Raw genomic sequence first — 20,993 nt, forward strand, 5'->3', positions numbered from 1 at the left:
TTTTTAAACAAGTTTTTATATTGATAACATTGATTGCAGTAAATTTATATAAGTCAATAAATAATTTTGCGAATAGAAATAAATAAATAAATTAATACATTTAATTTAATTTTAGATGAAAGGTTAAATGAAATTTCAAGTTCGTTCGTTTATTTGCATTACTAACCGTGAGAATAAATAAGCAATATTTATTGTGAAAAAAATAAGAGTGTAGAATATACGAGTTTTCAATATTTAGAACTGAAATATAAATAAAGTGGCAACAAAATTATAAAAATCAATTTAAAATACAGAAATATATATAGGTACAATAATTATGATAAAGAATAAAAAATGGTTATTCATCATAAATTAAAACAACAATGCAAGGAAAAAAACATACAAATCCATAATAGGAATTCCATATATTAAAAACAGCAGATAAAAATCTACATAAAATTGCTTTCAATATCAATTAAGTGATCAAGTGATCAAGTGACCTCTTATCGTCGATTTCAATCGATGCAGCGAGTTATAATAAACTAATATAATTATGAATATCAAATATACTTTTACGCGGTAGCTGAATAGATTTTTTATTATATCCATTATACTCAAATAAAAAGACCACTGAGGATGCGATTTCGGCTAAGTGATCATGACATTGACGACTTAGTTCACGGACCGAAGACTTATAATAAAGATATCTCAGAAAGATAGATAATTTAATATAATATGAAAAAGAATGAGCAGATTTGTTTTTAACCGGAAGAAAAGAGTTTTTAATTAGGACTAAATTGTAGAGCGTATGAAATTAATCTCAGATAAATAAATGATTGATTTCAGATAATTAATTAGTTAGTTTATATGCTGCCTATTAGGCATACTTTCTTAAATAAATTTTAGTAGGTTTGTTAAAAAAATTTAGATATTCAACTTAATATTAAATAAATATTATTATCCGCCATACCAAATAATAAATATACAGAGTTATCATCTTCTGATTTTATATTTTCTTCTAAAACATGTCTCTGCCATATTGACACATTAGATTGGCAGAAAAATACTAAGCATTTGCAGTAAGTATCTAAACCTTTCGAGCACTGCTCTATCACCATGTTGCATGTCAATCGAAGTAAGGTGACAATTCTGGCATTTTTACAATAATAGCGACAATTGGCCCATAATAAAGTTGTACAATGGAGCAAAGGTTTTATAAGAGGTCCAGAATCCGCAAACGGTGTTGCTTCGAATTTCTCGTAATGTGGGCGCATAGGATTAAGGTAGATGCATATTTCTCGTGCTTCTCATATTATCGAGTTAATTTTAGAATTGTCCAACTATAGTTACCGTGTGAATCCAAACCCGTATTTAATACAGAATAAATAACAGCAATAATTACAAAACAATTTGACTTAATAAAAACTTGAATCCCGCATATTGCTTTTCAAACCAGTCCTAACCATTATTATTTTTTGAAATTATTCCTAAGAAGTAGATACTAATTAGACACTGTATTTATCAATAAGTGATAAATGGTTTTTGTAAATTTAATTTGTGGGAATACATCGAACACATTTTAGTTTCGCACATTTTCTTTCCATTAACTTCCGGGAAGTGATAAATGTGAAACAACAATTTATACGGAGTTTATTACAAAAAACTAAATGATGTATGGATTGAATAATTATATAAAATATAATATTGAAATTTTAAAGTCAATTCTTCTGAATATAATTTTATATAATCTTATATTTAGTAACTATTAAATCTGTTAAGATAATGACTAACTGATTCTTTAGGTATTTTCGTATTATCTTATCTTTTCCTTGTAGCCATTAATAAGATCGCGAAAGCACATTGCGAAACATAGAGGCTTATTACTTGACGTGGATGCTTAAATTATGATAATCTGACTACTCTTATAAACGAAGTTAAATCAAATTTTGGATATAACAACCAAATTGAAAATAAAATGACTCAATTCTTTCTTCTAATTGAAACTGTTACTGCCCACAAAGTAGTATTTGTTATTATCATATTAAAGTGTGTGTTAAATTATCATTTGTCATTTTCATATTATTTGTTCCTTTATGTTATACTGACTTACCGCCGGAATCACTACGATCGTTATTTAGAGAGTTGGCTGTCCTTCCTGAAAGTCCTAGAATAGCGTCTATCGTATGCCGCGGTCCACTAGGAGCACTCCCGCTACCCGGACTTCGCGACGGCTTTATCTCGAGGCCGCCGGAGCCGCCGTTTCCAGTCGCGGTGACCGATGTTGCATACGCCCCACATCCTCCGGATTGAATTAAGCGCGCTGAATGCATGAGCTTTTCTGTAGCTAGTACTGCTTCTTCTTCCATAGTGAATTAATAGATAATATATATTTGAAGCAACACTTATGGCAATGATGAATTATGTAGAATTCAAAACACTGCTTCAAAATGTGTTTATGGCAAAGCGGTTTCAGTATGAGCATTTAAACATTGCTCATAATTTTTTGAAATTATATATGATTATTCTTGAGTTTATACAGATTTTCACAAATTTTCACCTATGAATTGTATTATTTTACAGTCATTAATTAAGCACTACAACTTATTTATTATGTAGTCCTCATTTTAATTATTTGATGCATAAATTGTGTGTTATTTTTAATTTTGATAATAATTGGTTTGGTTGTATTTAATTTTGTGCAATGCTTCAACTTCAATTCTTAAATTTTATAAATCACACATTCTAACAATTTAATAATAACCCACGGATTTTTTTTCAATTTGTCTCTAAAGCACTGTATATTATTTATCACAACACATTAACATCTTCTGAACACTTTTTAACAAAATTATGTTAATTGTATATCAATACAAGTTACAATGTGCTTTGTAATATTGTTGATAATTGTTTTTGATCACAATAGAGTATGGTGCACAAACTGTTCGTTTTTAAGGGTGTTTTATTAAATGCGTTATAGTTCAATTACCATCATTTATATTGTTTATCGAAAGTTCGTTTCCGCGTACTCACGATACAATGCCCGTGCGTGTTCTGCGAGCGCGTGTATTGTTCGACTACGAAATAACCTGTCTACCGCCGAGCGCGGTCGAGCAACGCTACGGTCTAAACTCGCCTGGCGCGGCTTCGCGGAGGGGTAATTTTCCCCGACAAGGCGGTGCCAGCCCACACCCCTGTGCCGATTCTCGTTTATGGGAGGTGACGGGTTCCGGACTTTCGATCAGAGCTCGACCCACCTTGTTAAACTTCATCTTCGAACTAAGCCGGTCGGATTATCGAAGAGATTATAGAATAAACACGAACGCACAGGCCGGATCTGTATGGCAGGATTTGAACGTGAGTTTTAAACCTATATTAATGATGTAAGTAAGTGGATTTAGCTCCAGTTGTCTTTTATATATTTTCATGTTTTATGTCCTTAATTTAATTAATTTCTCCATATTAATATAAAATTTAATTTTGGGGAATTCCAACTAATCACAAGAAAATGTTCATAGTTGCAAGAAATAGATTAAGTAGCACATTTTGGTTGCATAAACCTATTATAGTAACAAATTGAGGTTTTGCAACTAAATGCTCTAATTAAAATGAGAAGTGGAAGTAATATATTTTATAAATTAAGGACGTTAATTTTTTTTATATTATAGCAAAATTACTGGACAGTAATAAGGAAATAGTACTTGCTATGAGGATAATGCATTTTAGCATATAACCTTATATTAAATTTTATAAAACTACATATATAGCGGCAAACGTAGAAAATTTTTGGACAATCGTTTATTAAAAATAACTTGTTTTGAAGTTAAATTTAAACTTTTCCACAAGTTCAACAAAATCTGAATCAAAATTTGGGGAAAAACACATATAGAATGAAAGAATAATAAAAAATTATGCAATTATTATGAAATAGGAGTTTGTGATAAAAGGGAGACAATTTAAGGTTTTGTGTGTCTTTTTTGTACAAATTATAAAACATTAAGATAAAACAAATAAATGGAAAAAAGAAAAAAATAAAATAATAGAAATTAGTCAAAAAAATAAAAATAAAATCTTAAGGCTGGACAACCCTAGTACTTTGGCGTATAAAAAATAGATATCACTTGAATATTTTCGATTCTCATAAAACTTGGTCAAAATGTTCCGGAGGAGTATTGCCACTAATATCATGATATATATATATATATATATATATATATCTTGATATTGTTTATTTCGACTGTGAAACATTATATGATAAGATTTTTCAGGTTTTTTACTCTGTATGTATTTTAGCTGAATGATGAGCTAGCAGAATAGCTCGAAACGTATTAAAAAGATTTATATTTACGTTCTGTTTTTATTTTTTCGACTTGTGGCTGAAAAACCTTATCATATATATATATATATATATATATATATATATATTTATTTATAACACAGATATATACATATAAGTTTGTGTGCTTAATGTGTGTGCCCGTACTCAATCAAAGTTCATATTACTATGACCAAATATGCAGCACACACAAATAGGCAAACTAAACCAAACTTCTATAACAGTTTGTAATTTCAGTAGCAGAACGGCATTAAATCATCAATCAAATTTTTCGTCACCTTTGAGGAATCTGTGGTCGGTCTGATATTATTTCATACTTTATTAAATAACCGGGCGTGTCAACGGGCGGGACTCTAGTCCGGAGATCGTCCAATGGTATCACAAGAACTATCCGCGCGGAGTAACCCCTCGGACTGATGATGGCAGCGAGGCGCTGGGATGCTGCGTGGACCGGTTTGGAATCGACGCTCTTAACGCGTGGAAACGGGACAGAACAGAAGCAGACAACTTGTACAGGTATTGTGTTAGTATTACCTACCTACAGCTAATGCCTACCTAACGGTGACTACCTTCGTTTGGTGTGTGTTGTTAGCAAGGTTTAATGTTATTTCATGTAATGGTAAAATGAGAAAATTAAATTAATGTACTCTGTACACGGGTTGCGCGCATGTGTGAGCGCCGAGTGCGACGGCTGCCGGTTTATGCGCCCGAATGATCTTGTGTTCCCGCATATATATCGTTTAGTTTGTTTGCACTCGTGCAAATTGGATTCTGAAATCATTGCTGATTTATATTGCGGAAAATCTCATCTATATAGATGTTTCATTACACACACAGAAGCTATCATATTCTCAATGAAATAAAATACAGAAATAGTTATGAAACGGATATTAACTAATTACTTCAATTATAATAAATTTATAAATTTGTGCGTCTGATTATCTAAACTTAGTATAATTAACAGTTGTAGCCAAGTTGTTGAAAATGCTTGAAAAGTTTGGGCTCTTATAGACCACCATATACCGTCTCCTGAATATAATGAATATTCGAATTACAAAAAAACTTAATCAAGAGGAGTTAGAATGAAAGACATACCACATATTTCTAAGAATTATATAAACTGAATTGCAAAGTTAAAATTATTTATTTCAATTATATAAGTGAGCTTTAAAGTTTTCGCTAGAATTAAAATTAAAATTCAGAACATTTTCGATATTTAGAAATTTCGAAAAATATATGTTTTGAAGATTAAAAAAAAATAATAATAATAATTCGGTAATCATTTTTTTTTTGCCTTTTCTAAAAACTGATTGATTTTTCGCACTGTCAACACAGAGCGATGATTTTTGGATCATCGCTTCGTTCTCTCAAAAACTGTTATTTTAAGCACTTTTAGCCAAAAAACTAATCATCACGTCTCTCCAGCATTACTTATTGAATGTTTTTTAATCATTTAAATTGGATACTCCTGTTCCCTCAAAAACTTAAATTCTATTTTCTGCACTTTTTGCTCCGTATTTACAAAACTGCTGGACCTACTTCTGTTAAAAACTAATCCGTCAGTCTGTCAAAAACTAATCAATCTTCCCATCAGAGGAAATCGAATGTTTTTGAATAATTCAAAAGGTCAAAAAAAAAAAAATTACCCACACAAAACACACACACATCCATTTTTAGTAAAGAACGCCAAAATGTTCAGAAACTCTGAAACGTAAGGATATACAAAATATTCTATTTTTGGTTTTTAAACGATTACTATAACTTACCTCAAGGGTAGTTAATAAACGACAATTCTACGTTTATAAATTTAATCAAAATCTTGAACATTATGTTAAATATGAAATATATTTTATAAATTGCCTGACTTGAACAGTTATAAAATAATATTGAAGCAAGCAATATATGACAATTTTGTTACTTTTATTCTACAACAAGAACTCTGCAAATTACCATTGCACGTGGGCATATTACGTCGATATTTCTGCAGAAGGCGACGCCAGTTTTCTTATTACCGACTTATTATGCCCTCGAGCCCTTTGGACGCAATCGCTTTCGAGATACAATCATCTACCGTAGACAGTGTTAACAATTTTTATCTAGTCTTAATAATTAGATTCCATTAATGCAATGATCATTGGATGAAGATGTGCTGTGAGCATTGAAAAAATGTCGAAATAATGAGTTAATTCCGCTGATCGAGACGAGTAATAAGCTCATAGCGATATAAATAAAGGGTTGGAAGTAAAACGAAAAGCAAAGAAATAATGCAATCAGAATGATTGAGCGCAATCGAGAGGCTCGAAGAAAATTCAATTATAAACTCTGAGAAATTGGTGAATGATGAAGAGAAAGCGGTTCGTGCCGATGAAAAAACTCTTTTCTTTTTCAATATTAGGTGAAAGGTATCGCTGTAAATATTTTCTAGAATTTTAATGGTTTTGTTGTAAGTAGAACAATATTTATAAAAATATAAGAATAAATGTGTATTTATTTTATAAATATATACAAATATATATGGGTGATCCACGGATTCGCATAAACGAGATCAAGGTCATGAGTTCGAACCCCGCTTTTGACAACCTGACATCGTGCAGCAGCGAGGCCCATTTTTATTTGGAAACATATCAAAAATAAGTTTCCAATTTCGGGACTGCAGTGTGACATGACAATGGAAAATGTGTCACATTATTTTTCGTGTTGTAGTTTAACTCAGTTAAACTTCTGAAACGAGTTGTAGTTCAACTCAGCTCAAGGAGAGCCCTAGGACAGTACTACTTATTATTTTTTTCATTATAGGTATATATATATATATATTTAATATATATATATATATATATATATATATATATATATATATATATATATATATACTCGTATACCAATATTATTTTAAGTCATAATTTGATAAAATATACAATTCGTATAAATATAAAGGATATATAGGCTATATATCCTTTATATTTATACAGAATGTGTATTTTATTATATTATGACCTTTATTATTCGGAAACATTTCAGCATAAATAATTCCATTACCATAACCTATTGAAACGATGATTAAATATCTTCATAGATTGAGTAATATTGAATATAACAAGCCCGATAATAGGAGTAGCATTCATTACATTATATATAACAACAATATAGAATCTCATTACCCATCATGAACTGCATTTGACACATGACATGCTATATCACAAAGGATGGATCATTACCTCTATTATCCTATCTATAAAATTTCTGTAGGTTGCCAATGTAATGAGGAAATATTGAACTTTATCAAAGTGATTATAAATATTGTACAAATTTTGTATAATGTATATAATAAAAACACAAATCATAAAAAAGTTTAAAATGTTATTAAAATAAAATTAGATTTTGTGCATTTATTGACATTAATAACATAATAATTTACTTCCATTATTCGAATAAGAAGTAAAAATTAAAATATGAGGTAATTAATTTTTAAACGAAAATCAGTACATGATTTAGTCATCATATGTCTTTTTTAATTAAATTTCAATATAATCAGAATATTTATTTCAACACCAATATATACATAATGATGGCAAAATAAAATTCGATTCATTTGCAATAATACTGCAATGTTTATCACAGTAATCTTTTATATATGAGATGAATTATTGATAGTAATTTGAATCAAAGAGTTCAAATATTCATTAATTTATAAATTAAAATGAGTCTATGATCAGATGACATTTCAGTAAGATGTAATTGATATCTGTTCATGTCAAAGATTTAAAAATGATTTAGTAACAATTAATAAAATGCAGAGGTAAATATAGTTGCTTATGTAGGTAAAATACTTGATCAATTTATTATTGAAAAATTTTGAGTCAAACGAAAATGTACATCATTTCTGCTAGTACATTTTACTCGCAATCAATTCAAATATTTCTCTCTTGCACATTGAAGTTTGTGCTTATAACAAACATTTGAATTGATTGCTGGTAAAATGTACCAGCAAAAAGCATGTCTTTATTCGGGTTTTTTTTTTACTCAAGGGAGGTGTCGGAAACACCCTGTATATATACCTAAAGTGGATGCTTTAATACAATTTTTTTATAATATAATTGTATCGAAATTCATGTCCTGTACTCGCGTAATTGCGATTCCACAAAAACTGCAGATATCATTTTTAAGGTAAATAAATAATATAAGATGCAAATATTAAAAATAAATATTAAGAATATTCATATCGTTTTTTATTTTACATATGTGGTGAATATTACCACACCATAGTGGTTACCTTAAACTTCGGCGTTGCCTTTAGTTTGCACTCAATGATCGAGGGTTAATTAATGTCATTGGCACACGGCAAAGGGCGAAGGTAAAGGAACGACGCGTCGTGCCGGCTTGTTTGGTGTTCATTCCAACAGATATCAAACGTAATGACTTGCTACTGATTTCAATATAGTTGCGATTATATTGTTAGTGAAACTCAGGCACGACACGATATATTGAATCCTCAAACAAAATACATGGCATGGCAAGCACACTTTACAAAGGGATGTTAGAGAAATTAGTTAATGCCATTGTGATAGTTCTCTTAATTAAATGCCTGATTATTGTACCTTAAAGACAATTTGATATATTACGTACAACTATTATCATTTGCGGTGCTTTCATCTCGTGATGTGTATGATTTTCAGAAGTGTTCTGTGTAATGCTTAAATGTCAAAATTAAATGCTTAACATACTATCAATAACAATATATTATATTTTTGTGCCTTGAATTTATAGGATATAAGAATTTCTTTCCACTAAATTATTCTATGTTTAATGATTTGAACTGCTAAATGATAATTTATATATATATATACATATATATATATATATATATATATATGTATATATAAATATAAATTAATCAAAATTATATAAATAATAAAAATAAAAAATATAAAAAGTTATATAAATATATTAATCACCATAATATATACAATTTCAATACAAATTCAAACGCAATTTGTTGCTGAAATATTTAATCGGCAAATGCTTTGAATTGAAGAAAAAAATAGAAGCAATTATTTATTTATACTTTTCAACACTTGATATGTGTGAACCTACAAGGAAAATTCTCAAAATATAAAAATGACAGAAACACAAAATTATGTGGCAATGATTTAAGAGTTTCTCTTCCTGAATGAACGCATATCAAGTGTCGACACGCATTAAAAATAATTGTTTTTGTTTATCAATTAGACGCATTAGCCATTTAATTATTACGAATATATTTCAATGTATATAAACAAATTTCAGAAAAAGATCCTAACAAAGGTCTCATCAAGAATGAACTAATATTTATCTATCCTCAATAACATTTCAATAAGATGGAGTTAAAAATATTATATCAAGCACTTACTTATTAGTTTTTGATTCATATTTATTAATAAGCACATAAAAAAGGTTTTATGTTGGTTTTAACATTTGCAAAACCTAGTTAAACTTTTAATTGTTGCCAGCTTTCAATTTGTGTTTACAGAAGCATTAGTAAATAGAAAGACTTTTTATGGGTTTGAGTTTATTGTATATTATATTATATTATATTTAATTTTTTAAGGTATTTTTTTTTGTTAGTGTGGCTGTACATTATTATTTCTAGATTAGAGAATACAAATTGTTGTTTCTAAGTATAATGCATAAATGTATAATAGTCTAGTTAATATGTATCAAACATTGTTTCTCATATAAAAGTATAAAAAAAAATATTTTGCATTATTCTTTATTTTAAAGACATTAGAGCCGTATGAAATGTGAAACAACGCTAAATGGAATCAAGTCCTATACCTAAGGCACGACTGCTCTCGTTTTTCGATCGGCCGTTACACTAAATGCAATTTCGCTTAGGCTTTATTGAATAAAAAACATTTCACGATGTATTTACAAAACATCAAACAGCATTTAACCGGGATTCGACTGGGGGTGTATTTGCACTTGTGTGCGGATATATATATATATATATATATATATATATATATATATATATATATATATATATACATTGATATTTAAGCGTTTGCTGTATGGGACAGGGGTGCCAGTAACATTGTATACAGTGGGCGATAATTACAGATACGGACGTGGGGCTTCGTATATATACAGACTCTACGAAATTGCCCCCTGGGCTTGACAGAGTAGATTAACCCAAAAGAGTAAGTAAAATCTACGATTAACTTTTGAAATTTACAACGCTTTTTTAGAAATTAGAAGTTATCAAAATTATCTCTAATTAATAGTAGTGGTATTATTGTTAGTAAAATAAAATATGCCGTTTAATTGAAATGTCGTACTTTAATTATTTGAAACAGAAATAGCTCTATTTGGGTACAATTTTTTGTTTGAATTTTTTAGCTAATATTCAGTAATGAATTTAATTTATATTAAACACATAAAAATGTTAATAACAGGAGGCCGTACAAGCAACACAGAGTTAACAATAAATGTTTTAACCAAAATCAGTAGTTTCTTGAGTCTAGTTGCCGATGCTTTGAAGATATTGATGTAGCACTTTACAATTCTCACACGTTATACTTATATTCTGAATAAAACTTTCAGTAAAAAATGCAAGTACAACTTATAAAGTCAAGTTTACTGTAGCTGCATTGCAAATATAATACAGATAACCAATATTTTTTCTGCGTTAAATTTGAATAATAATTATAATTCAGTAAATAGATGAAACATTGTATTGCTAAGAAAATATTAATATTTCTAGTTAATGTTTTTCATCCCTGAGTACCGCTTGGGGGCGAATTGAGGGACAAGCAACGTGAGTGCGTCGGCTGTCTGCACCCAGATGAAGGGAGACAGAACCTGGCCCGGTCATCTCAGGAGAAACCGGGATGGCAGCATTTTGTTTTGCCTCGAAGGACGCCGATTGGCTGTTCGCGACTCACACAGATTAATTCGCTAAACCACCGCTAAATTCACCGCACCTAAATTGTATTCCGTAGTTTATACACTACGCGCCCACACTCGAAAATATGTGTGGATGACGTACAGGGTGCACATTCCAGTTGCATACATGATAAGATTTACAATATCATAACAAAAGCTGAGATGTAAAATGATTAGCTACTATCTAATCTTAATGAGGTCTTAATTTTAGTCAAATGAATACCAGAATATTGACAGAAACAAGAACCTGTAATAACAATTAATATTATTATTTGCGGCTTGCCTATGAATAAATAAATAATATAGGGAAGACCAAGTCTTAAAGGTTGGCGGGTAAAAAGGTCCACCACCGATATCGCAAAAACAAGTTTTTGCCAACAATATTTGAAAGTCACCAGCACCTTCATCACCTTCATTCTTACGACGTTGCACAATAAAAGTATTTTATTACGTTTTTAGTTTTTTTGGTTGTGGGCATTATTGTTTAATTTACTAGACCTTAATATAATTTTCAAGTATACGTTAATTAATTGTTCTATAAGATGTATTGTTAATTTGAAATTAGATTCAACAGTTTTTTTTCATATAACCTCTATAAAAGCTTACACGTGGCTCGAGTAGAGAGGACAAACTGAAGCTTTAAGTGAAGAATGAAAAATTATAAATAAAAAAGAAAATTAAGTTAATTAAAGCAATTTGATAAAAGATACATTAAATAATAAGTTATTCCAACTCTGCTGAAAAATATTTCTGACAAAATACTAGATCAAAGTTATATGTAGTGTTATCTCTGTAAAAATGTACCCATAAAATTTTTATTTTGTATTGGTTGAATAATACAGCTATTATTTCGTCAAATCGCTTCAAAATTAAAAATAAGATATTGAACCTGTTTGCCCCTTCACCGTCCCATTTTTCCACCATGGGGAGAAAGGAACAGGACACATTTCTGAAAAACAGCCCAAAAACATATTTCTTTAATGATGTATTAGCTGGGAGTTTTATTGAGCATAGTCAGATAGTTGTGTGTTTGATATGTATTATTTGTTGCGATATCATTAGTTTGGTTTTATCAATATAATTGCTCAAAATAAATAGAAATTATCGATTCGATTTCGGACAATATAATATATCATAGGCCAAACAAATCTAAATCAACAATTTAAATAAAAGTATTTTATCAAAAAATGATTTAAAAAACAGTACTGTATTATAAAAGTCAATTTACCTTATCAATTGTATTCAACCGCATTTTTTAATTAATCCATTTTTCTATTCCGTCCATAAAGAAACGTTTCAAAACCGCTGTCGTGATAATGTGTGCGTACACGCGCGTACGAAAATGCGAAAATACGAAAATTGAAATACGCACAAAGCGTAGAGTTAATGTGATTTAGTATTTTTTGATTGGATGTTATTCCAAATTAAAATATTGTAATTTGTTTCGTGTACAGATGTGATGGGCGGTGTTTGAGCGATCGTCGCCTCGGTGAATTCGGATAGAATGTTCCATACAATGATCAAATTTTTTTATTTCATTTCTATTAGAAAAATTGAAATATTACATATCTCTATAAGGTATTTTCATGCATGTTAGAATTATAGGGAGTTATCCATTGTCTAAAAATCAATTTAAATGAAATAATATAAAAAAGGTAGGGTGAGTCACAACTGGTCCACTTTAACAGGTCTAATGTCTTATTTACTAAATAATAGCTAAATTATTCAACCAATATAAAATATAAATTTCTTGAGTACATTTTTTACAGAAATTTTATTATAGACATAAAATGATATATAAATATTCTTGATAAATATTTTCGAAAAAAAATTTTTTTTTTGATTTTCATGAGTTGGCTGCAAATATTATCAACAAAATATTTGTTCGATTATTAGTTTTAATGCCTATGTATGATTTAAACTTTTACAATAGTATTGTACAACACATGTATTATCGCTTCAAACGCAAATTACTATGCTAACTTTATTTAAATAATTAACAATGCTCAATTGTGATACGTTATTATAATTTATATTGATAAACTTATCGCGTCTCTCCATGGAAAATTTGTATTTAATCACTATGCAATCATGTAAATGATGTTCAATTAATTTAAATAATCAACTAAACATTACATCAATCATAGTTCAATTATTTGACAACATCAAATTAACGCAGAACTTTGTCACATATTTTACCTGATTACGCTCGAGTGTAACATTTGATATATTGTGAGTGAAAATTAAGCATAATAGAAATTTAATTGCAAAATTTACTGCGTTATTCATTATGTGTATAATGTTCTCATCACTTTATAATTTCAACTGAGTTAATAATTATTGTGCGATACGTATTTATAAACACAGTTTGCAACTTTATGCAAAACGTTCATTTTCTTATTAATAAATAAATTAGAAAACGACTGTAGTCAGTAGTTTAGAGTGTTTTTAATTGGGGTCTCTTTCATTTACTTATTGTTAGAAATATATATTTTGTATTGACACGTGCTTCTATGACCAGGTTTAGAAAATGTTTAATCTATTTATCAGTTCATGCAAATACTATTGACAAATCGGAAGGAGTCAATAGAAATCCACTCATGTTCATAGCACTTCGTATAAATCTCATATGCCAAAGTCCCTCAAACTTCTTAAAATTACCAAATATAACAAGAAAGAAAGAAATTGATGTAATAATAAATTTATATGCAAATTCAAAATGTAACTACATTTAGTAATTATTTAAATTTTTTATTCGGTTTTGACTGTTTTGCTACGGCAAGGTTTTCCGCAGGGTTCCATACTGCTGTACGGAACGGAAGGCCAATAGTACTACTGAAAGGATCGAGCACAACATATGAGATATTTTAGTCATTGTTAATGAAAATGTATATAAATATTGAAAAATACATTTTTTTAAAAAGAAACTAAAGATTACAAAGAGAAATTAGAAATTTTAAATATTTAACTCAGAGTGATACCCTTGGCTCGACACAATAGATAACGTCTATAGGCGACTCTCGTAGCGAAAGGGTTAGACTAACAAGGTTTCTATGTATTTTCTTTATCAAATATTAAATTTATAATATTTGCACTGTATAGGTATTAAAAATATTGTATCTTAAAAATATAGCAGCAAAAGAAATGGGTCATGATTCAACAAATCAATGATAAAACTTAACTACATCATTGAAATAATTGTGGACACCTTCAAATTGAACATGAATTCTCAAACAAATCGCAGATCTTAGTTTGGGAACTTCAATTTATACACCTTTGTGCACTGTAGAGAATAGAAGAGTAGCAGAACAGTCCGTCATAGCCCGTCGACCCCGCAATATTGAATATAGCAATTTGTCACATTGTCCCGAATGCAATACAATAACACGACTCCCGCTGAGCGGACATCTGTCCACAGGAAATAACCAGAACTTCTGAGCTTTCATGCTACGAACGGGGAATAAGATAACTTCCTCGTAAATGACGATTTACTTCCTATCATTAAAATTATTATACATCTAATAATACTTGATAAACTTGTATCAAAAAGAAAAACTTTGTGTTGCTACTTTATACTCAATTTTATAGAAAATACCTTAAAATCTCAATCCACGACATAAATAAAAACAAATAAATAAATAGGGTAGAGCGGGGCTACCAGATCCGCGGGTAAAAAGATCCACCATCGATATCTCGAAAACAAGAAGTTTGGAATTTTTAGCAACAATGAGAAAGTAGCAGGAAAAATATGTATAACCTACCATCAACTTGATTCTTATGACGTATCTATCGAAAAAAAACGGCAATGTTTAAAAATCCATAGCAAAACTATTTTCTTTCGTTGTTAGTTTTTTTGCTGCTTAGCTTACGAGACCTTAATATAATTTTCAAGTATACGTTATCTAATTGTTTTATAAGTTGTATTGTTAGTTTTGGGTTAGATTCAACAGTTTTTTTTATAGAACCTCTATAAATGCTTACACATGAGTAAGGTAAAAAAAACAACTTTTTCGTGGAAAGGTGTAAAAAATAAAAATAACACATAAAAAAGTAAATTAAGTTTGGAAAATCAATTCTATAAGAGGAAAATTATATAAAAAGTTATTCCCAATCTTGTGACAAAATACCAGATCAAGGTTATATACAGTGTTATCTCTGTAAAAAAAGTACCCATTCAATTTATAATTTGTACTGGTTAATAATGTAGCTATAATTTCTTAAAATTCCTTGAAAATTAAAAATAAGATATTAAATCTCTTCTCCGCCCATGCGATAAAAAAGTCCTCTAGGTGTCAATTTTTGAACAGTAGTGAAAAGCAAAGATGAATTAGCTGGAAGTTTTACTAAACATAGAGAGATACTTGTTTGTTTGATGCGTGTCATGTGACAATAAAGTCAGTTAAAGTCTAATTGGAAAATTGTGCCACGCCCTACCCTATCGTTTAAGTATGCCTCCAATATTTATAAAATATAGCTTTGATTTTTATAATTTGATTCATGTATAGATTATTAAAATATATTTAGTTAATGTTTTGATATAACAATTGCATACAATATTGCATTTTATTTTGATCGAATATAAATCATATTTTTAATATTTCTACAGTCTTCCATCAAGTATTTCACAAATTTGCATTACAAACACGTTTCTGTTTAACAAATCAACAAGAAATATTTTCCTTGCCTAATAAGTTTATATTCCACTGCATTTCACTTATCGGTTCGACGTGTTGCTCATTGATTGCAACTTTGTTTTTCCTTGCACCATAATATAAAAGCAAAGGCAAAAAAAACTTTTGATTTAATTACCGCACCGGGAGACTGTGTTCAATACTCTCTAAACTAGTCCAGAGTAATCTCTGCGACTTCTAATCCGATTTATAACGTTTGCTGCGAAGAGAGAAAAATAATCTTGAAGCCAGTAACGAGATATCTGAAATCATTTGGTACCAATTTAAAAGCAACGTGATTTTATTTAAATTATTTTTTTCATTTCAAGAACGTTAGCGAACTCTGTTGTTTGACGTCAATTATAAAATCTTGTTAAAGCTTCAGCGAGAAATTATATCAGCATAATACATTTTTTGCGCTCCATTAAATTACCGTAAATTGTATGATGTAAAGTGAATTTAAAACGATTTTGTTTGTGAATAAAAAATTACTTTTGTAAACATTCTCAGAGTAATATGGTAATAATAAACTTCTGAGTTTGTAATACTAAATATACAATTTACACATAGCATTTATTTCTTTATTTGGTCGTTCGATGTAAGTAATGCTTTATATAATATTTATAATTTGTATGTAGTAATAAAGTAATTTTTTTTCAAACATTAACCAATAAAATTTTCAATTCACTTTCTATTAATATGAATAGAATTTATAAATTTTATTGAATACTTACGTAGCTGTTTTTCTAAATTAAATAATTGAAAAAATAAGAAACATATTTGGTCCAATTTTTTATTCATATATACTTCTAATTTTTATAATTTCAATCACGGCGACATTTAATGCTCAAAATAAAACTGAATTACTCTAATTATCTCAGATCTTTCCCATTTGTGTTTTTAGCTCAAGTGTTCAATTTTAAAATAAATCCTTTATTATGTGTGATCGTGCATGCGTTAAGACCTTTTATTTAAACTGGTTCTCCACCATTTATGGACAGATTTAAAGAAAGGGTTAAAAGAACATATATCGAACATAATTGCAAAATCACCCTCGAAGCTTACAAAATCTATTCAGCAAATTTTAAATTGGTAAATTTAAATCGATGTCACAAAATTGTTTGGACATATCCAACGGCCGTGAAGAATAAACTGTTGAGAGGATAAAAGACTTAAATTTGCATAGCACAGTATCATTTTAACAGTTCTTATATTATCTGATGAAGAAATAATTGGTGTATAGTACTATTTTTTAATAATTTATTTTCTGAATATTGATATTTTAACTCCAGAAATATTTACTAGTTTTTGGCATATTTATCCTTACAATTCTATTTTGTTTTGTTAAAACATGATGTTAAATATAGTTCTTCGTTGCATTTTTAGAAGTGTGTTTCACACATAAACTTTATCAATATACCTACAGTTAAAATTCACCCAGTTGTTTAACTATAATAAGTACAGTAGAGCGGGGCACAAAAATCCAATTTGACTTCGAGATGTTGAATTGAGAAAACCAAACCAATTACATCACGAAAAATAACACATAGAAAACAAACAAGTATCTGACTATGTTCAGAAAAACTCTCAATCTCAACTATTTCATCATTTATAAAATATGCTTTCTTTGCTGTTTTTTAAAAAAATATCACATGGTCCTTATTACCTCATAGGAAATAAAAAAAATGATACAAATGCAAAATATAAATTTTCTGGGTACATTTTAACACTGTGATCTGGTATTTTGTCAGAAATATTTCCAAGCAAAGTTGGAATAACTATTTATTAACTTAATTTCTTGTAACATTGCTTTTACTAACTTAATTTACTTTTTTTGTTGCAACTGGTTATAAAAATAATCATTAGCATAAATATATAGAAAAACTAGCAACTCGACGAACTCCGTTTCGCCACCAGATGGTTCCGTGAGAAAGATGAAGAAATTTTTTGTTTGTTTTATATTTGAAAAGGAAAAATTTGATTTTATTACACAACAGTAATGAATTTATTTCGATTATAAAAATGAAATGTTTCTTAGTTGAACTTCTCTAAGTAAATGAAAGTAAATCCGCAAATTACCCGTTTCATTGAAGTGCTCTTTGGTAAACCACATTTTTTGGTCTGACGTTAACACAAACAAAGCGGATGGTTTTCCAAATCGTGAACAGGCAACGTATAACTGCCCATGTGAAAAACAATGATTTTCTAAATAATCTATTTGAAATGTATCCCGCAAACACTAAGCGATTGGCCTTGCGACTTGTTATTGCAAACTGGAAATTGAAATCGTTTGAAGTCATCCAGTCGGAATTATTGGTATGGCACCAAATCGCCAGCAATTTTTTATTGAATGGTGAAATTCATTGTTACATCATTAATCTTTGCGGCAATAATTGCTCGTTGACTTAACCAAGCATAATTTTGATAATTCTCACTAATGTCATTACTCAAATTTTTAGATAATCTATTTAAAATTATTTAAAACAATTATGGATTATTTTCATTACTCAAATTTTTAATTACGGTGCGTGAAGTTCTAGCAATTTGCATTGAGGCTCGATGCCATGAACCACTGATTTTCTTAGCTATAAATCTTGCGGAGCCCGAGACCTTTCCAACCAATGCAAAATTGTCGAAATCGGTTTGTGCGTTCTGGAGTTAAATCGTCAGGAAAGAAAATTTTTATATATTTGTAGATAACAAAGAAAATACAAGTAATAAATAAAAACACCAAAATTTAAAAATTGTAAAAGCATTAATAATTTAAAAATGTAGACTCATAATAATAAGAATCTGACTATAGTAAGAGATATATTCGCTAAATTAAAAATTTATTCTGAAAATAGATGTCAGCAAATTATACATTCATAATCAATGATTTACATTGAGTTTAAGATTTTAGTATTTTATGCTTCTTACATTGCATTTAATATGAATAAGGAACAATATAATAGCAAAACTGCGAGAAAGTTTTCTAAAATCGCCTGTATTATTAATTTCCGGGTAGTAGTTTGATATTTCTTCATTACCGCCGCCTAATGAGCACAGTTCTAATACAATTGCCCGAGATGAATCGCGCACAGGCCGTCGCGTTCTTATAGTCAATCCTCAACTTTTGCTTTTCGTATTTTGCGCTTTCGTACACGTTCTCTATATATTTCTTTCCGTTCTTTGTCTCCTCTTGGCGAGTTCAACATCTGTCGACTTATCTCTCGAAGCTAATCTCATTACTGACTCCATTTTTGCGCCGGCGGATTCAATTTAAAAGTCATTTGTAGCGCGTATAATGTTATACAATATTGTTAGACGCTGTTATTATTAATGATAATAATTTTATTTGGCCCCGTAGCGTTAGAAGAAAAGCGCGCCTGCGCAAAATTGCCACTTTTCTTTTTTCCTTGCTCTTATTTCGAACACAATGAAAGATAACTGCATTTAACGGAGTGTTGCTTGGTAAAAGAAAAATGACAAATTGTTCTGTTATATAAACTATGTAATAATGAAGAGCAGTTAGGGATCATGTCATTAAGCAACACAAACAATATAATTTGGGTTGGGATATAACAAACCTTGTTCTTTTGCAATATTATTAACGATACTTTTTATATGTTTTATTTCAAATAATAAAATAACTATTTAAAAATAATAGACATCACTTTGATTAATTAGATATTAAGAAGACTCTAAATTATAAATATCCCATCATTATAAGAAAAGTGAATTAAACACTATTTAGTTTACGATATATATTGACACTACAATATTCTCTTTTCGTTACTTTTGTTAGTCTCTCCGTTATTATAAAATACATATATTTATATGCATATTGCATATATTTATACTCATCTATATGTAATTATACAATTTTGATGTTTATTTATCCATTTGTATTGATAAAAACTATCGTATAAGTTTCTCTAATAAACTTGGAGAAAAGTGAAATTTAAAATAAAAATTAAAAGTCAAAAATTCGTATTCATTTAGAGAATAAACTTAATACAAATGAACAAGATCTGCAGGACATCTTACCCTTACTACAAAAATCTAAGTATCCAACATTCATGAAAATTGAGGTTATGTTACCACGAGAGACCGTGGTAGACAAATAAGTCTGAGCAAGGTTGACATGTTAGGTACTTGGTTATGGAAGATGAGAGGTCAGGGGTAAAAAAATAAATCAGAACAATAATTAAATTTTGATCATTACCTGAAAGTAAACAAGAGAGCTTTCTGTATTAACACAAGTCAAATGCAGAAAAATAAAACAGGATTCAGCTAATCTGAGATCAACCATTTTTTCCTATATAAGTTATCAAAGAATTATCATTGTTTTATATGATTTAGAATTTTTTGAATTATAAATGTGTTGAATCATTCTCTTGCTAATATATTTGGAGCTTTCTTCAATATAACAACTAAACATTCGACTTTATAAACTGAGTCGGCTACTTTATCGAAAGCAGATTTGGATAATAAAAGGAACTATAAGTATTATCGAATTTAAAGACTTAGAAAAAATCAGAGATTATAGCCTTTTGTTAAAAATATGTAAAAGTTTCCTAAAAAAAGAAAACTGATGATACTTATATATTTGCTATACATATAGGAAGAAGAATATAATATATTACGAGAGTATATTATATCAAAGTCAATTAGAAAATCGCTCAGCCAAATCTCAAACGTCGATTAATAATCATATCGATAACAAAATTACAATTTCGGCAGAACCCGAATATAAATCCCGTGCCTTCATAACAGAACGATCGAAACGAAAACCGACGGGAGAGTCTTATCTGATATCAAAATCAAATTACGGCCTATGTACCGGTAACGGGTAATTATCGCGGTACGGAACCCTTGTAGATTTGAGCCCAGGGGCTCAGTTCAAAGCTACATTTGGTATAATCTATAATGCAATGTCAACGGCACGACATGATACATGTATGACATGGTTTATGTGTTGCTTTGTAGTAGCAAATAATATCTCTACGATTTTCGACAAATCAGATAACAATGAAAATGTCTTCATATCACTGAATTGAAAATTATACCTTCGCATATAATTATATAAGGTGTAGGATCATGACTTG

General features: G+C 29.4%; 2 protein-coding genes across 2 annotated transcripts in view; one reads left to right on the top strand and one right to left on the bottom strand.

Moving 5' to 3' along the window:
- LOC113382872 (retinal homeobox protein Rx2-like) overlaps positions 1-2,345 on the bottom strand; it is a 112,681-nt gene extending 110,336 nt beyond the window's left edge. The window contains exon 1 of the mRNA XM_026621122.1: positions 2,090-2,345. Within this exon, the coding sequence (XP_026476907.1) occupies positions 2,090-2,345 (256 nt within the window). The remainder of the gene's footprint in view (positions 1-2,089) is intronic.
- A 2,386-nt stretch (positions 2,346-4,731) lies between these two features.
- The window catches only part of LOC113382882 (homeobox protein orthopedia-like), a 77,458-nt gene continuing 61,196 nt past the window's right edge, over positions 4,732-20,993 (top strand). Inside the window, exon 1 of the mRNA XM_026621133.1 lies at positions 4,732-4,828. Coding sequence (XP_026476918.1) covers positions 4,732-4,828 — 97 coding nt within the window. The remainder of the gene's footprint in view (positions 4,829-20,993) is intronic.

This window comes from Ctenocephalides felis, unplaced genomic scaffold, assembly GCF_003426905.1.
Source record: "Ctenocephalides felis isolate EL2017-DRISC unplaced genomic scaffold, ASM342690v1 CF-g0.4_SCAFFOLD_00845, whole genome shotgun sequence".
Classification (NCBI taxonomy): Eukaryota; Metazoa; Arthropoda; class Insecta; order Siphonaptera; family Pulicidae; genus Ctenocephalides; species Ctenocephalides felis.